General features: G+C 39.4%; 1 protein-coding gene across 1 annotated transcript in view; it reads right to left on the reverse strand.

Annotated features, from left to right (window-relative positions):
- CYFIP1 (cytoplasmic FMR1 interacting protein 1) overlaps positions 1-16,148 on the reverse strand; it is a 2,370,671-nt gene that overhangs the window by 262,599 nt on the left and 2,091,924 nt on the right. Inside the window, exon 26 of the mRNA XM_044072062.1 lies at positions 12,030-12,102. Within this exon, the coding sequence (XP_043927997.1) occupies positions 12,030-12,102 (73 nt within the window). The remainder of the gene's footprint in view (positions 1-12,029; positions 12,103-16,148) is intronic.

The following is a 16,148-nucleotide window of genomic DNA, read 5'->3' on the forward strand; positions in this document are numbered from 1 at the left end:
TAGATTATGGCATCAGTGACGCATCTCCCACAATGACAACTCTTTAGACCTGCACATATACTTAATTCCCTTAAACCAAACAGATTTCTTCATTTAGCCATTATCTTGGTGATTTTTTTTCATTACCACATACTTCCTACAGTCATTTCCCTTGCATACAGAGAGACAGAACTGCCAGCACATACAATACTTCTCAGGATTTTTACACAGAATGCTTGATGCTAAATGGGAGAGGACTCTTCTGATTCTGCGAAAAATTCATATTTTATTTACTATTTTCCAAGCTGGGAATTTATCTGTGCAGCTATTCTTTATCTTTGGAGTCATCCAGCAACTAATACCTCCACCCGTTCTTGATCACCTGTGGTCACCATTCCCATCATAGTCCAAACAAACCTACCACAAAAGATGGTGTGCATCAGTGACAGGTCTACCAAGCAATGTAACCCCTCTGCCATCAAGTACAGTCCCTACTGAATACCCAAAGTCTTGTATTAAGACTATGGTATAAATCCCCAGTGATAGTGAGAGGTTAGTAGATTGGCTGACATCAGTCAGGTGACCTGAAGCATCTCTATTTTTCCCCATTCATCAAGAGGAATCACATCTTACAACTTCTTCTCAACTTCAAGTTCAATGAAAACTATTCTGCACAAGTGGAACCCTTGCATGATTTGATAAAAAGACTCAGTAGAGAAGATGGTGAAATAGCTTAGACATGCGAGACAAAATGTGTATTTGAAAATGTAAAAATAAAATTGCCTGAAAATGCTTTACTGCTAGCTCCTGAATCTGATTAGCCATTTACATTCAGGTACAAAAGTCAGACATGGGTATTCTGCTGTGCTGCTGAAGCAGTGGTCCAAGCCACACAAAAGTACATGTACCCAGTTACATCCTTTTATGAGCATATTGGACACAAACAGATAAGATATAGTGTGATTTGCACCTGCAATCTTTCAGCACTTTAAAGTTATTCCTCACTAGTGCACAGAGGAGTATAAAATTCCTGGAGGTTAGCCAAGTGGGTAGACGATTTTGAGGAAAGAAACTTAAATGTGGAAGTGAGAAACAAACACTTTCTGGCATAGTTTATGCAGTCTGAAGGGCAGTCAAGATTGCGTATTTGAGCATGACAACATCCATACTTCACCCCTTTCACCTGGTTATGATCCATTTTTTCTTTGTGCCTACACTGATGGCACCTGGTATTGGTAAGACAAAGTCTGTGATCAGGTCTTTTATTTACATCACTCGCAAGGATCAGTAATACAAATTTAAGTTACTGGAGGACTTGCCAAATAAATAAAATTAGAATCTGCAAAGCGTGATAATTGCTAACATTTTTAGTGACAATTCTTATGTTGTCACTTCAGTTAACTCTACATTTACTGACATGGCTGTGGAGGGGGATGGCAAACAGTAAGGTAAGCTCCTTCAGCAAGCTGCAGTTGTACAAGACAGGGTACAAAAAGGCTTAAGTTCTATGATATATGCCATTTTGTGAAATCAAGGGACATCAGTGATCATCTGAGAATGAACACGCAAGGGGGAATCAGTACATGAAGCAGCTCTTTATGGAGAAATGCTGTATCTGCCAAAACTGCTGGAAAACAACCTGCTGCAACTATCAGTGCAACCTTACCTTTAACTTGACAGGGCAGATATAAAGATGCAAAAAGGGAATACGAGTTGCTAGAGGAGTTACCCATGGGAAAGATAACAAAAAATCAGGACTACCATTTTAAAGAGACTGAACACAAGCTATGTGCTCAGGCAAATGATTAAGTGCAACCGCTGCATGCTACGGTATGGAGGACAGAGAAAGTGTTATTTGAGACTAACACTTTCAAAGTACACCACTGTGTGCAGCTTCTGCAGGAATGTCTGCATATGCCTGCAGACTAACCAGAAAGGAAAAGGCAAATCAATGCTATGGAGAGTCTCTTCAGCAGATGGAGTCTGGGTGGTAATCTAGATAGATTTCACAGGTCCATTACCATCTGTAAAGGAAACTTAGAAGTATGCTAAAGTGTTTATAGATGTGTTCTCTAAGTGGACGGAAGTAATACACAGCTAGAACCACTGTTAGTTTGCTGTGGACCAATGTATTTTCACTTTGAGGTTTCCCAAAACTGACTGTTCATGAATGGACTGCATCTTGTGCATCAGATCATGAGAATGTGTGTCATTTTTTAAGAATTCAGCAGAGATTTCATGTACCTTACCTACAGGTGACAGGGACTGTGCAGAGGATGAATAGAACTTTGAAGGAGTGTTTTTGTAAAATGTTACTAGAAAAAGGGAAAGAATGGTTTAGTTCCCGGGCATTCTGACAGGAATCAGGGTCTAACCCTATAAAGGAAATGCTTTGTCTTCCTTTAAGTTAAAGACAGGTACACAGATGCCATTAACTTCTCCTAATAAAATATGTATACCCAGTGATCACCAGCAGGTAAATTTATAAAGATCAGTGGTTTAAACAGTGGTGAGTACAAGTACATGAGATGATAAAGTACACAGCACAAAATCTGAGAAGGTCTGGAGGGGAAAACATAGAGCCAAATCACACAGACTACGAGATGAAACTTACACCCGGTGTACAACTACTTGTGAAAAATTACTGAAAATTCAGCAGCTTGAGTACTAATTTGGAAGTACCTTTCGTCATCTGCAAAAAGTCCATGGATGTGAAAATTTAAGTTATGAAAGACTAAAATATCTAAATCTGTAATGTCTCTTACAGATGTTTAAGGGGATCTTATTCAGTTATATAGGGCATTTAGAGACAACTACCTCTGGGAATGTTTTGGGTCACCAAAAATTGGCAGAGAATAATCAGACAACCTACGTAGAAGATTCTATAGGAACGGGAAGTGCACTAATTGGTTCTCTGACAGAGCAGATGATGCATAGAACAGACTACCAAACTACAGTAAAGCAAGCATTAGTTTAGCTGTTGTTCAGAACAGTCTGGACACTTATTATGGCAACAACTGTTTTGCTACATTGGTAAGCTAGAAGAGCATTAAAGTCCAAGCTTGAAATATTTGTTTGTATTTATGTATGTAAAAGTTGTGCGAGTGACATTACAGGTAGCACACTTGCCCTTAGTGCTGTTTGACCAGAAGGCTGTGAGTTTTATTCCCACTCCAGGTGACTGGATTGTTGGCGCAAGAGTGCAGCATTGGGAGTGTTTCACTCCTCAGTGTGTTGTCCTTTGGGTGAGACATTAAACTGAGGTCCCATCTGCTTGAGTTCAAGAGGACAGCAATTTCAATTGTGCAGTGGAGACGTCTCAAATGGGGCTTTAGTAAAAGCTTCCAATACCAAATTAAGATCCTATGGCAGTACAGGGTCTTTGACAGTAGGTTTAAGGACAAAGATCCCTTTAAAGAAGAAAGGCCTTGCATAATTTATGAGAAGTTAAGGAATGGTCCATGAACCAGACATGAAACCCAGAAACAGTTTCTTGTTGTATATTGATAATGGAAAAGCTGGGACCTGCTTTAAAAATAGACTGTAAAATCAAAGAATATCAGGTAATGGTGCACAAAGGGGACAATATTTTGACTAATAATCCTATACAACAAAGACTTTCCAGTTACTGTGATAGATCCTCCAAGTGGAATCCTTCTGGAAACCCACCAGAATCTCATCTTTGAGATGATGATCTCTGGCAATCAACAAAACTAGAGAAACTAGGCATTTAGCCTTATGTTTGGAATGGCCAAGTGGCTTCAGAAAATAAGGCTTTAGAAATAGGAACCAGATTAATCTGGGCCAGAAGGATAAGGATGATAGTTGCCTTCCATCTTATTGCTTTATGGAGCAATCTGTGGATTAAAGGAATAGGGGAATAAGCATCGAGCAGCCACTGCTGAGACAGATCATCCCTGGATGAGCATTCTGGAGAGTGGATCAAGGCAAAGAACCTGCTGCATTTGGTATTTCTGGGAGAGGCAAACAGATCACAGCAGTAAGTGCCCCAAATGGTAAAAAGAATCTGACTTGTTACCACTGGATTGAAGGACCACTCATGAGGTTTAAGTAGACACCTGGTAAGCATGTCCTCTAGACAACTGGTAACTCTAGAGATGTGTTTTGCCAAAAGAAAGTAGTTGGATGCTGTCACCCTCTGCCATACCCTCATTGCTTCCTGACACAGTGGACAGGATCTGGTTCCTCCTTGCTTGTTGATTTACCAAACCACAGTCATGTTATCCATTTGGACTGAAATCACACTCTGGGAAGGTGTTCCTGAAGCCCCTGCAACAACAGGAGGACCACCCTCAATTTAAGCACTTTTATGTGAAAAGAAGCTTCTGAAGTTGAACTACTGACCATGGACTAGGACTAGCTTCCATTTGTAATGATTCCCCATCCGAAGGAGAACACATCCATGGTCAATGAAGCCCTTGGAGCAGGATTTGCAACTCCTTATCCCACTCTATTACCTTTCCCTCTCTAATTTGTGCATGAACCCTGATGGTAGAGAGATTACACACCGAGTATTATCCAGTTTGCAGTCTACAACTGTAATTACCTGAGGGGGTCAGATTTAACTTCTGCGGATTGACCGTTACTCCGCAAAAGGCAAAAAAGTTGAAAGGTTGAGAAGATAAGTCTTGGCTTGAATCAGGGTCTTCAATGAATTTCCAGCAAGTTGTTATTCATCCAGGTATGGCAAAATCCTGAACCCTAAAAGTCACAAGTGAACAGGTACAATGGCCATGCACTTGGTGAATACTCTAGGGGCTGTGATGAGACCAAATGGCAGGACCCTGAAGTGATAACGACTGGTTCCTGCTCAACAGGATCAAAAGATTATAATTCAAAGTGGAAAGGGATAACGATGAAGTGGGGGGTCAAGAAATACGGAGAGAGTGGGATTTTGGATGCAGAGCCTGAAGGAGAACCACCATCACCACCATACAGAATATTTTATTCAATGTAGTAGAAAGTATTCTAAGAACTAAACCAACACAAGTAGTGAGAAAGGAGATTTTGCTAATAAGGATGAATGTCTGTAGGAATAAATAAAATAGACAATGGGGAGATTTACTGGAGAAAACTGGCAAAGGAACCAAGGTACTGGGAGCAAATAACTAGAGAGGGAAATGTAACAATGGGGTGAAGCCAAGAAGGTGTTTGGACTGCACACTAGAGACTGCCTTCCCTACCAGGGATTGACAGCAGAGTAGAGGTAAAGAAAAAGGGATAGGGGAATCCTAAGTGAAAGACCTGCTCTGGTAGAGTTTATACTTGAATCTAGAACTGGAACTGATATTAAAAAAAGAGATAATTAGTAATGCATATAAAATACTGCACAATAACAATAAGATCAATCAGAGGAAGTTAGAACAGATTGGGAAGAGAGACTGGAAAAGCAATTTACAAGGGAACAATGGGAGGGCATATGTACAGCTCCCAAGTATGAAACAAAGTTAAGAAGGTTTAAGACTTTGCTTGGAAGTGTTTGTATAGGTATTTTTATATCCCAAACAGACTTCAAAGAATTTTTCATAAGGTAGACTGCAAACACTGAAGGTGTGATGAGGAAGAAAAAGGGAAGTGGGAACATACATTTTGGGAGTGTAGTGATTTGGCAGATTTAAAAAATTCCCTACAAGGTAGTCTATCAAAAATATTTGGTGACTAAATAGTTGTAACTACAGAAAATATTCTGTTGAGCTGGGACACAGGGTTTGAGTTGCTCAGATATAGTAAAGCCTTATTACGTTTAAGTGTGCTGGCTGTCAGAAAAGTAATTACTAGAAAATGGAAATCAAAGTCTAAACCTCTGAAGTACTGAATATTATAAAAAAAGATAAAACCACAGGAAGAGGGATCTTTAGAAAAAGGAAGGAGCAAATTACATAAAAATAAATCGAAACTGTGGGAACAATACACACAGAATAATGTTCAGGAGTTAAAGTGAAGTTTAAGGAGAGGCAGGAATTGAGCAAATTATGGGAAGTGAGCATATTCTTTGGTCTGACAATAGCTATAAATAAAGAATATACATCTGTTGTGTAATGTATGTAAAAGAAAAAATGTTAATATCGTCGTTAGGCTGGTCAGGATGTAACAGACGAACATTCGTGGGTTCTGTTCAAGCAGCTTTATTATGTACAAACACATCAGGAATGAGGCAATAAATTTGTAAACTATCTCATACACACTCACCCTCTGACTGCACTCTGCAAATGGCACTGAAGCTAGCATGTGTTTGCTATTTATATGCACATGCTACCTTTGGAAATGCCTCTAAAAGGTACAACACACATTCTACAAATATGTTTTTTTTTTCCTGTTAATGTATGTTTGTCTATGTCTTAAATGATAATATAATAAAGATGTTTTAAAAAAAATGACTGGTTCCTATTCGGACGTCTAAGAATCTCCTCAATGCCTTTGCAATCTTGAAAAGAAGGTACACATCTTGGAGCTCTACTGAGCACATCCAATCATTCCCCCTGAGACAGGGAAGAATTGCGTGCACCATGACCATTCTTACATGGGTCTTTCAAACAAACCTGTTTAAAAGGCTTAGATCCAAAATGGATCTGAGGTCCTGAGTTTTCTTCAGAATCAAAAAGAATCTAGAATAAAACCCTGACCTGTCCAATCTGGCCTGGTGAGAGCTCTTGGATGGCTCTTCTAACAGAGAGACTCTCTGGTGTTTGTTTTACCTGCTAAGGTGAGACTTCTGGCAATGGCCTTGTAGGCTGGAGTGGGAATGAGAAAAATGGAATATAATAGCCTCTGGATATAATCCCTTTTACCCACACATTCTGCATGATGTCCCGCCACACAGCAGGGTAGAGGAACAGACAGTTCCCAAAAGCCTCCAGAGTGGAGCAGTCAAGCATCCCTTCAGGGATACTGTTGCCTCCTGCCCCTGCTACCATGGACCTCCTCGGCCTCTGTGGTGGTGTTTGAAGGGGCCACCTCTACTGTAGCTGCACCTGTCTGAAGGCAAGTCAAACTGCTGACATTTAGATTTTTGGAACCCCAGAGAACAAGACTCACTTCCCTTTCCACTGTAAGTTCTTTGTGGGGCCTTGAACTTCACTCTGATGGCAGATAACATGTTGTTCACACTTCTGCATGCATTCCATAACAGAAGGTCCAAACAGAGGTGAACTGTCATATGAAGCATTTATGAAGGATGCCTTGAAGTTCTCCGCAAAATCACACAGGCACAACAAAGCACGATGCCTCATGGCAATGCCTGACTCAGCAGTCCTAGCTGCTCCCATCCACTTTGTGCATAAGGCACATGAAGATGTTAAAGATGTTCGACATAGCAGAAATGGTAGTTTCCAGTAGCTTACTAGTGTCAGAGGATTCCACAGAGCAGACAAAGCTTGCTGAGCTAAAACTCTCTGAAATCTATTCATATGGGAGGTGCAGTCCAGGGCCCACAGTGCAAAGGTGACCAAGGCAACTGCTTCCCTAGTTTATTCATCACTCAGGACTCCTCATTAGGTGGGTGGATGGAATGAGAGTCTTCTAATCACTCTTTTAGTATCTGCTGCCACAATAATAGAGTCCACTGCAGAGGATTTAGCCTACAATTGATGGTCTTTAGGAGACCAGAGTATTTTGTCATACTTACTGGAGACTGTCTTGCAATTATCTGGTTCCTGCCATGACCTCTGATCTGCTAAATCTACAGAAAGCTTATTGAATGGTGGTACCACTCAAGATGTAGAGGGTGTTGAACAGTAAGCTTCAACTGGGACCATCTCATCTTGAGATGGGGTGGTTCTACAGTCAAGTTCCCTTCTGATGTACAAGCTCTAGGATATTTCCAAAAGAGGCATCCACCAGGTGGGGGATAGTGGGAAGCCCTCTCGATCTTCCAAGTTGGAATCTAAGGTGGGAGAATCTAAGGTGCTTCCTTTTGCATGGCCTCTTTTTTAGAGCATCAGGGATGGCTTTCTCGGACTCCCCAAATGATTGAAGCTAATGTGGAGCAGTGGCTTTGAGAATGGTTTAGTTCTGGCTGCTGGCTATCTGAAGAGACAGTGGAGGCAAAATGGAAAGGTAGCATCTTGGTGGATCCACTCTTGGATGGCACAAAGTGCTGCTTCCAGTCGAGGACCAACAATCCTCCCAAACACCTAAAAGACAGATCCAATCTTGGAATGATCTAAAGACTTCTCCCTAGTCACCAGATATGAAACTTGGTTCTGAGCTCTAGATCTGTAACAAGAAAGAAGTGGTTCCAGGATCAAACCACTGGTCAGATCCGATGCTGGGACCAAACCAGAGGGGTCAAAGGCAGACAGGTAAGGGGAAAAGATGGAGGTTTTTCTTCTCCTCCTCCTCCTCTACCAAGATAATGCAAATGACTGTGGTTCCAGAAAGCTCATTGTAAAAACCATGGTAACTGGAACCTAGACAGAAGCAAACAGCTAAAGAACCTAAACCCCAACTTGATAAGTGAACATCTTCCTTACCCTGATCTACACTTAAGACTCCTTAAAAGGTAGTAAGTGGGGAAAGAAAATGCTGTGAACTCTAGGTCCGATGATGAACCACAAATAACATGAGGTTATTTCTAGAATGCTTAGACTGAATATTACTTTATTCAACAAGGGGCTTGTAGTAGACACCAGATTTTTTAAGGAACACAGACAGCAATATTAAGGGACTATCAAGCTGCAAAAACAGCATCCTTTAAACATGCTCCATAAGAATGTTGAGCCAAGGCTTCATATTCATACATTCCTCAGAGTACTGTAAAAGGAGAGAGGGCTCATACAACAGACAATGGTAGAGTTAATGAGCTTAACAATTTCTGTGAGAAAAGAGTCATCAGAGGAGGGAGAGACTCTTAATAGGGGATTTGTTCTCATCAGTCTGGATGATGAGGGCCTATGGAACGTCTTGAGTACCTTTTCCACAGCATGGAGAACCTTAGCCAGTCAGAGAGGAATTTGGCCAGGACACTGAAAATTCCCCTACTCTCTTCAATAACTAATGAGATCTTCTACAGCCCCCTAAGATGTCACCAACTTAATTTTATCTAAAAAGTGGCAACCTCATGAGTGTAGAGATGCATGATCCCCAATGAAGCAATGTTAGTACTGGAACATGAATCTCAATCTACCTACAGACTTCTGACTTTCCCAGAATGAAAAATGTGTCTGTTATTTGTCAGCCACAAATACTGTTACTCTGAAGTTTTGTTTTACTGTTTAAGCCTTGCCCTTCAACCTGAGGATCTAAAACGGGTGGTTGTATGGCTTGTTTATTCCTCCACCTTGTCTTTATGCAGAGGATTTTCAGGCCATTGATTGTTAGTGCTACCAGTGACCTTTCTTATTGATGCACTTGCAGTATCCATGAAAGCCTATTTAAGGGCAACAAGTTTGATTTTTACTCTTGACTGCTGCAAAGATGATTATTCCAGGTTATTTAAAACAATTATTGTTGGGCTTTACAACCTTTAGATCTACTTTGCTATACTCAAATGTTTGGAACCCCCCCCCCCGTTCCAAAATTTACTTTTCTATACTTTCCTACTTTATTTCTGTTAACTCCTTATAGTTTTGACTACGACTGCACATTTTGCAGCTGTACTATTTTTATGAGATGGACAGCTTGATAGCATTCTACCTGCTCTTTTCACCTGCCTACATAGGCCCGAATTTCAGATTTGCAAGTGTCCATGCATCATAAACGCACACAGGGGTAGATGTTGAAGCACAGCTAGATAATGTGCATGCCCTTAACAGGAATGGGAGTCTGTTATTGCTGCCCTGGTCCAAAACAGCATGCTGGGATTCGTCCATTCTTTACTGTTTACCAATGCACTCAAGCAGGTTTGCAAGACTTGTTCCCTTCAGTGTACATAAAACCAAGGTCCTTTCCAAACAACCACAGGATTATCTTCAGCCTGCTGCACGACACTGACTTCACATTTGTAAGAAAAGATATGGGCTGTATGAGAAATATGCCCCCAACCTCTGCTCTCAGCTGTGCCTCTAGGTATCACTGTTATTCAGTGCTCCAGACAATACAGGGGAAGAGCTATCTATCTGCTTTAAGATGAAATTTCAAGTGTCCTGCATTGCCTGAAGCTGTACTAACTCTTCTGAACCGATCAAGAGTGAAATTAGAGATTTCCCCTCATCCACTGTCCTTCCAGCTCTGAGGATGTTCCTACAAGAGTTCACTGATTCAGTCAGCAAGTTACTGTTATGTAATAAAAACTTTGTAGTGACTGGTTTTATCACTGGGGTTCTAACAACACATTATAATGTAATGACCAGTGTCATATTAGTGGAACTTGTCACTTGGCCCAACAATTTTCTGTTCCTCTCTTCTCTGTTAGTCTCCCTGATTCTGAGCCGAGTGCTATAATTCAGTGTCAACTTTCTTGCTCTTAAAACAATGAAAGAAATCCACACAAATTAGTCTTTTACTGTAATGGGTCTTTGATATCTGCTCTGGACTTGTTGACCCCCCTCATTATATCTTGCCCCACTAATGGCATGTGAACTACAGCTTGCGTTCAAACCCTGTGACAGTAGAGACAAAGGGTAGATCATAATCACTGAATGTTGACATCTTAGGTGTGACCGATTTTAACAGGGTTATGCTCATTACCAGTCTGAGATCTTCCCTAAGCAACTTTTCTGTCCGGGGAGTTCTCAAAACTGATAAACCAATATGCCATGCTCTTTTCTAGTTGCCAGTTGTGTAGCCCACTTTGTATTACCATCCACAGAACTTCTACACCACAAAAGTGTGGCTATTTTTCTTTTACTGACAATATTATCACTATAACAGCAGACACTGCATCCTTCTTACTCCATGGTCAGTGCACTGAAGATGAAAACAGTCCTTTCTGTTCTTGAAAAGAATTTTGACTTCTTATGATCAATTTCTGTGTGACCACATATGCACCTTAAAACTTGTGGAGTTGAACCTTTTACTTTCAGGTTGGTTATCTCCTACTGATGTTCTGGGTCTACTTAAACAGATCTTGGAGTCTTATTTGCAGTCTAAAGTTTCTTCACTTCTTTCAAAGATCATCTTTGTTTACTCCAGCCCTCAAAAACAATGTTTGGACTCTTGTAACCCGGTCTTTAACTTGCCCTTACTGAGAAATCTGCTTATGGATAGGTTGAATCTTAGCAGATCACATGTTCATGGATCCATTTTGGTTTACATTTTTGTACTTGCCATGATATTGAGGCCTCTATCATTAGACTAATTGATGATTTCCTTATAATCAGAAATAATTGTTTTTGTTCCAATCTGGTTCTGCTTGATCTCTCTGTGACATCTGACTCCAGTGATCATGGGATCCTCATCACTCATTTACACTCTTTTGGAAACCTCTTTCCACTGTTCTAGACTGTCATGCATCCCGTCTGACCAGATGTACCCAGAAGATGGCTTTGGGTAGTCATACCGTCTAGTTTGGGTTTTTCAATATTTTTAAAAATCTTGGTGGTGATGATCTTATCCTTACCTAACTTTGGTCCCTCCTACGTAAAATAGACAACTGTTCTCTTTCTCCTGTCTTGGTCAATATGCCCTGCCAACCTGGATCTCCTGAGCTTCAAAGTTAGTTGCAGGTTTTGCCACTCTGTTTATCTTGGAATGAAGAGCTGAATTTTTGTTTCCATTTCATTTGTGGACCATGCCTGACAATAAGCCATTACACTGCATTTTTCACAGAAAACAAAACTGGAATGAATCAGGTAAATGAATAATCAGAAGTGAAGATGCTACATTTTATTACATCTATGGTAAACATATGTCAATAATGGGCAGCTGTTTAAAGTTTAATGAATATTAACAATATCAACTGCACAACTAGTGATGACATATGATCAACATAAGCTAAATATCATGTTTGTTGAACACTAATTTTATGTTCTATAACTATAAATAGTGTTATCAATGTTCTGTTGAGTTCGTTTTTTTTATTATTTTGGGTTGCTGAAGCTCCATTGATTAATCTTGCAGAATATGCCTTTAGAAAGTATAATGATATTTACCTTTGACGTGAACCCTTGGCAAGATATTCTGGAATGGTGCAGCATGCAAAAGATCACAGACTTCCTCCAGGGACTGGACATTGAAAGGCACAAGAAAACAAAAACAGGAGAACAGTTACTTTTAAAGCACATACACACCTAAACAAAGACACAAAATATATTAACCATATAAACACAGCAAGTTTTTCTTCTACATCTGAATTAAGAGAGACAGCATTACAGCACCACTAGTTTTGTGATCTTCAAACTTGTTACTGCCTGATTAAAATAATGTATTCTTAGTTTTCAATACAATTATTCATGAAACAAATGATTTGCATTCTACAGCGTTTGCACTAAGGACAGTCTCTCTAAAGACATTTGGACTGCAGGCTCTCAGCTGTTAATGAGTTGTTTCTGTACCCAAGGTAGAGGGTTTAATTCCTTCCACCTCCATTTGTCTAAACAGTGACTCTAAGCAAATCACTTAACCAAACAGTGCGTCTGGATTTCGGCTGAAAATAAACACCTGTGCCCTACGGACTTACCCATTTAATAAATTTATAAAACAAAAGAAAAATCAAGCATCAGCCTCCAAAACAGACTAAGACCCACCCCCAAATACACACAAACACACACACACACACACACACACACACACAAAGGAAAGCCATAGCAACAGAGGCAAACTAGTGTTGAATGATCTCATGCTCTCTCTTATTCTTTTCCTATGATGACAGTAACAGAAGGCAACACAAAGTGCCAGAGATTTGGAAACTGGAAAACAGCTTTCCCTTTTTCCTTTTTGTGCTGAAAGGTTGGGAGTAGGGGATAGGGGCTGTGAGAATGTTACACAATGTACATATATTGTTTTAATGCAAACCCTGTTCTATAAATGTCTCTAAATTTATAACAGCAATGTTTAAAACTATACCTGATGTTACACCTTTGTTCTGCAATTATTTTTGGTTTTGTCTACAACTGTTGTGCTCAGAGGTTAGGAGGGGGGTAGGGGTTGTTAGAATGTTGCACAATGTTCAGATATTTGCCTGGTATTTTTGGTCTGTGCTTCATAAAAAATGTGGTTTTACATAACACGTTACCGCAAAATCTATTATTCTAATATCTTTATTAGTTCATAAGCCCAGTGCTTTAAATGCCTAATGTTAAGCTTTTACCTTGTTTTTTTATTTTTAGCATCATCCAGAATTGTGCTGAGAGGTTGGATGGGCTTTGAGAATGTTGCAGACCTTTTGCCTTATTTCTGTGGTCTAGTTTATAATAAGTTTACCATTTTTGTTTTAAATGTTATCACTGATGATCTTACTACTACTTTGCTCTGCAATAACTTTTGGATTTATCCAGAAATGTTATGTTGCAACACTAGAGGGGCTGTGAGAATTCTGTAGAATGTAATGACGTTGTTTTAATGCACACTAATGTGAATCATGTTATTCTCGTGTCTACATTTATAACAGCAATGTTTAAAACTATCCCTGAGGTTACGTATTTGTTCTGCATTTATTTTTGGCTTTGTCTTGAATTGTTGTGCTGAGATGTTGGGAACAGGTTAGGGGCTGTGAGGATGCTGCACGATGTACATACATTGTTTTAATGCAAACCCTATTCTACAAATATTTCTAAAATCTGTAATACCAATGTTTAAAACTAAACCTGATGTTACACTTTTGTTCTGCAATTATGTTTGGTTTTGTCTAAAATTGTCATGCTCAGCGGTTAGGAGGGGGTAGGGGCTGTGAGAATGTTGCACAATGTTCAGATGTTTGGTTGGTATTTTTAATCTGTTCCTCATAAAAAAATATGGGTTCCTGCAATGCATGCTACTGCAAAATCTGTTATTCTAGCATCTTAGTTCATAAGCCCAGTGATTTAAATCCCTTATGTTACACCTTTGTCTTGTTTTTTTTACTTTTGCTTTGTCCAGAATTGTGCTGAGAGGTTGGTGATGGGGGGTATGGGTTTTGAGTGTGTTGTGGACTGTTTGATTGATAGATATTTGTGATCTGTCCCTCAAAAACAATTGGTTTTCAAGTAAAACTTTGAGGACCGAAGTATACTAATACCAAGTTATAGGAAAACCTGTTCAGTGATTTTTATAACTTTATAAAAGCATTTTTAAAACTTCTCCCTATTTTTTTTTTTTAATTTTTTGTTGTTTTTTTTCTTTAGCATTTGCTGTGTTCTTCTTTGTATTCTTGCTGTGTGTACATTCTATTGTAAATTTGCATTTGCAGTGTTCTTACTATGTATTCTTGCTGTGTGTGCATTCTTTTGTATTCTTCTCATACACTGTATTGGTTGTACTGCCTTTGGAGCTTTTCTCCCTGGGCCTCCACTGAAAATGGGTTCTTCTTGGCCCAGTGGACTTCCCCGGTAATCAAACTGAAATAAATAAATAAAATAAATAAAATTTAGCATTTGCCATATGCTTTCTTGCTTTGTCTACAATTCTTATGCTGAATGGCTGAGGGTAGGGGCTGAGAATGTTGCACAACCTACAGGCATTACTGTAAAGCATGCTAATGCAGAACTTGTTCTATAACCTTTGTAAGTTTATAATAATACTTAAAACAAAAATGTTAATTTTATCCTTGATGTTGTGACGTCTTTGATCTGCAGTTGTTTTTTGGCTTTATCCACATTTAATGTGCTGAGATGTTGGCTGTGAGAATTCTGCAGAATATGCTGATGTTGTTTAATTGCATTCTAATGCGAACCCACTTATTCTACTGCCTGACTTTAAAATAGCAGTGTTTAAAACTGTCTCTGATGTTACTCATTTGTTCTGCAATGTTTCGCTTTGTCTTGAACTGCTGTGCTGAGATGTTAGGAGGGAGATAGAGGCTGTGAGAATATTACACAATGTCCATATGTTTGCCTGGTATTTTTTTGTCTGCTCCTCTCAAATTGTGGGTTCACACAACGCATGCTACTGCAAAATCTGTTATGTAGTTAGTATCTTTACTAGTTCATAAGCCCAGTGTTTTAAATTAGTAATGTTACACCTTTCTCCTGTTTTTTTTTGTTCAGAATTGTACTGAAAAGTTGATTGTGGGAATAGTGCCCGTGAGAATGTTTCAGAATGTACAGATGCTGTTTTAATGTGTACTAATGTCCCTGCTAGATAAGTTTATTACAGCAATGTTTAAAACTATCCCTGATGTTACGCATTTACTCTGCAATTATTTTTGGGTTTGTCTAGAACTGCTCTGCTAAGATGGTACATTCCCTGGTTTTATGCTTTTGTCCCGAGTTCTTGTGGTTTGGGGGATGAGAATGGCAATGTCCAGATGTTTGCCTGATACTTTAATCCTCATAAATGTTTTCTAGTAAATCCCCGATTTTACGCCTTTGTTCTACCAATATTTTTTTTTCATTCAGAATTCTGTGATAAGAAGTTCAGAGGTAGTGGGGTAGCCATATAAAAACGCTGTACAGGTTATGCAGTGGCTGTCATTGTGTCACTGCATTCCTGAATTTTGGCTGGTTTGCTTTTATGAAAGTGGGAACAATCTTGCTTTTTGCACCATATTTTTTTTGTTTATTGCTTCACAGTTTGGTGTGCTCCCCTTAACTTGCCACTTTCTACCTAATCATTTGTGCTTTCAGCCTTTAGTCACCCATTTCAGACAGTTTGTAACAATATTTTGGGATCTCTTCACATGTTTGGCAGGAGAGGGGAATGAAAAGGGCAGAATTTTGTAGAATATCCTGAGGTTCGCCTCCAATGTTTGTTTGACTTATTGTGATCTGGGCCTTTGTCACAGTTCTTTTTGTCTGCTGATCACTGTCATTCTTCAGTCTGCCTGCAGTACAATAACGAAGGTCATTATACAATATGAATGTTTATCATTTTGTAATAAACGTCAGTTGTGCCTACTGGTCACTGTTACTCTGCAGCTTTTCTGTATGCAGTACAATAGTAACAAATGTCAGCAGAACAGATATTTTGTAGCACATTTCAGTTGCGTCTGTTGTACAGCTTGTCCTTATGAACAGTGTTCAGTACTGGTCACCCATTCTTTCAAGTCTGCAGTCATGCTACCGTGACCTTTTGGAAGTTTATCCATTTTTCTGGTTTATGACCTGCTTGCACTACAATTCTCTTGCCTACTGGTC

The sequence above is a fragment of the Protopterus annectens genome, chromosome 5.part0, assembly GCF_019279795.1.
Source record: "Protopterus annectens isolate FY-2018-M chromosome 5.part0, PAN1.0, whole genome shotgun sequence".
Classification (NCBI taxonomy): domain Eukaryota; kingdom Metazoa; phylum Chordata; order Ceratodontiformes; family Protopteridae; genus Protopterus; species Protopterus annectens.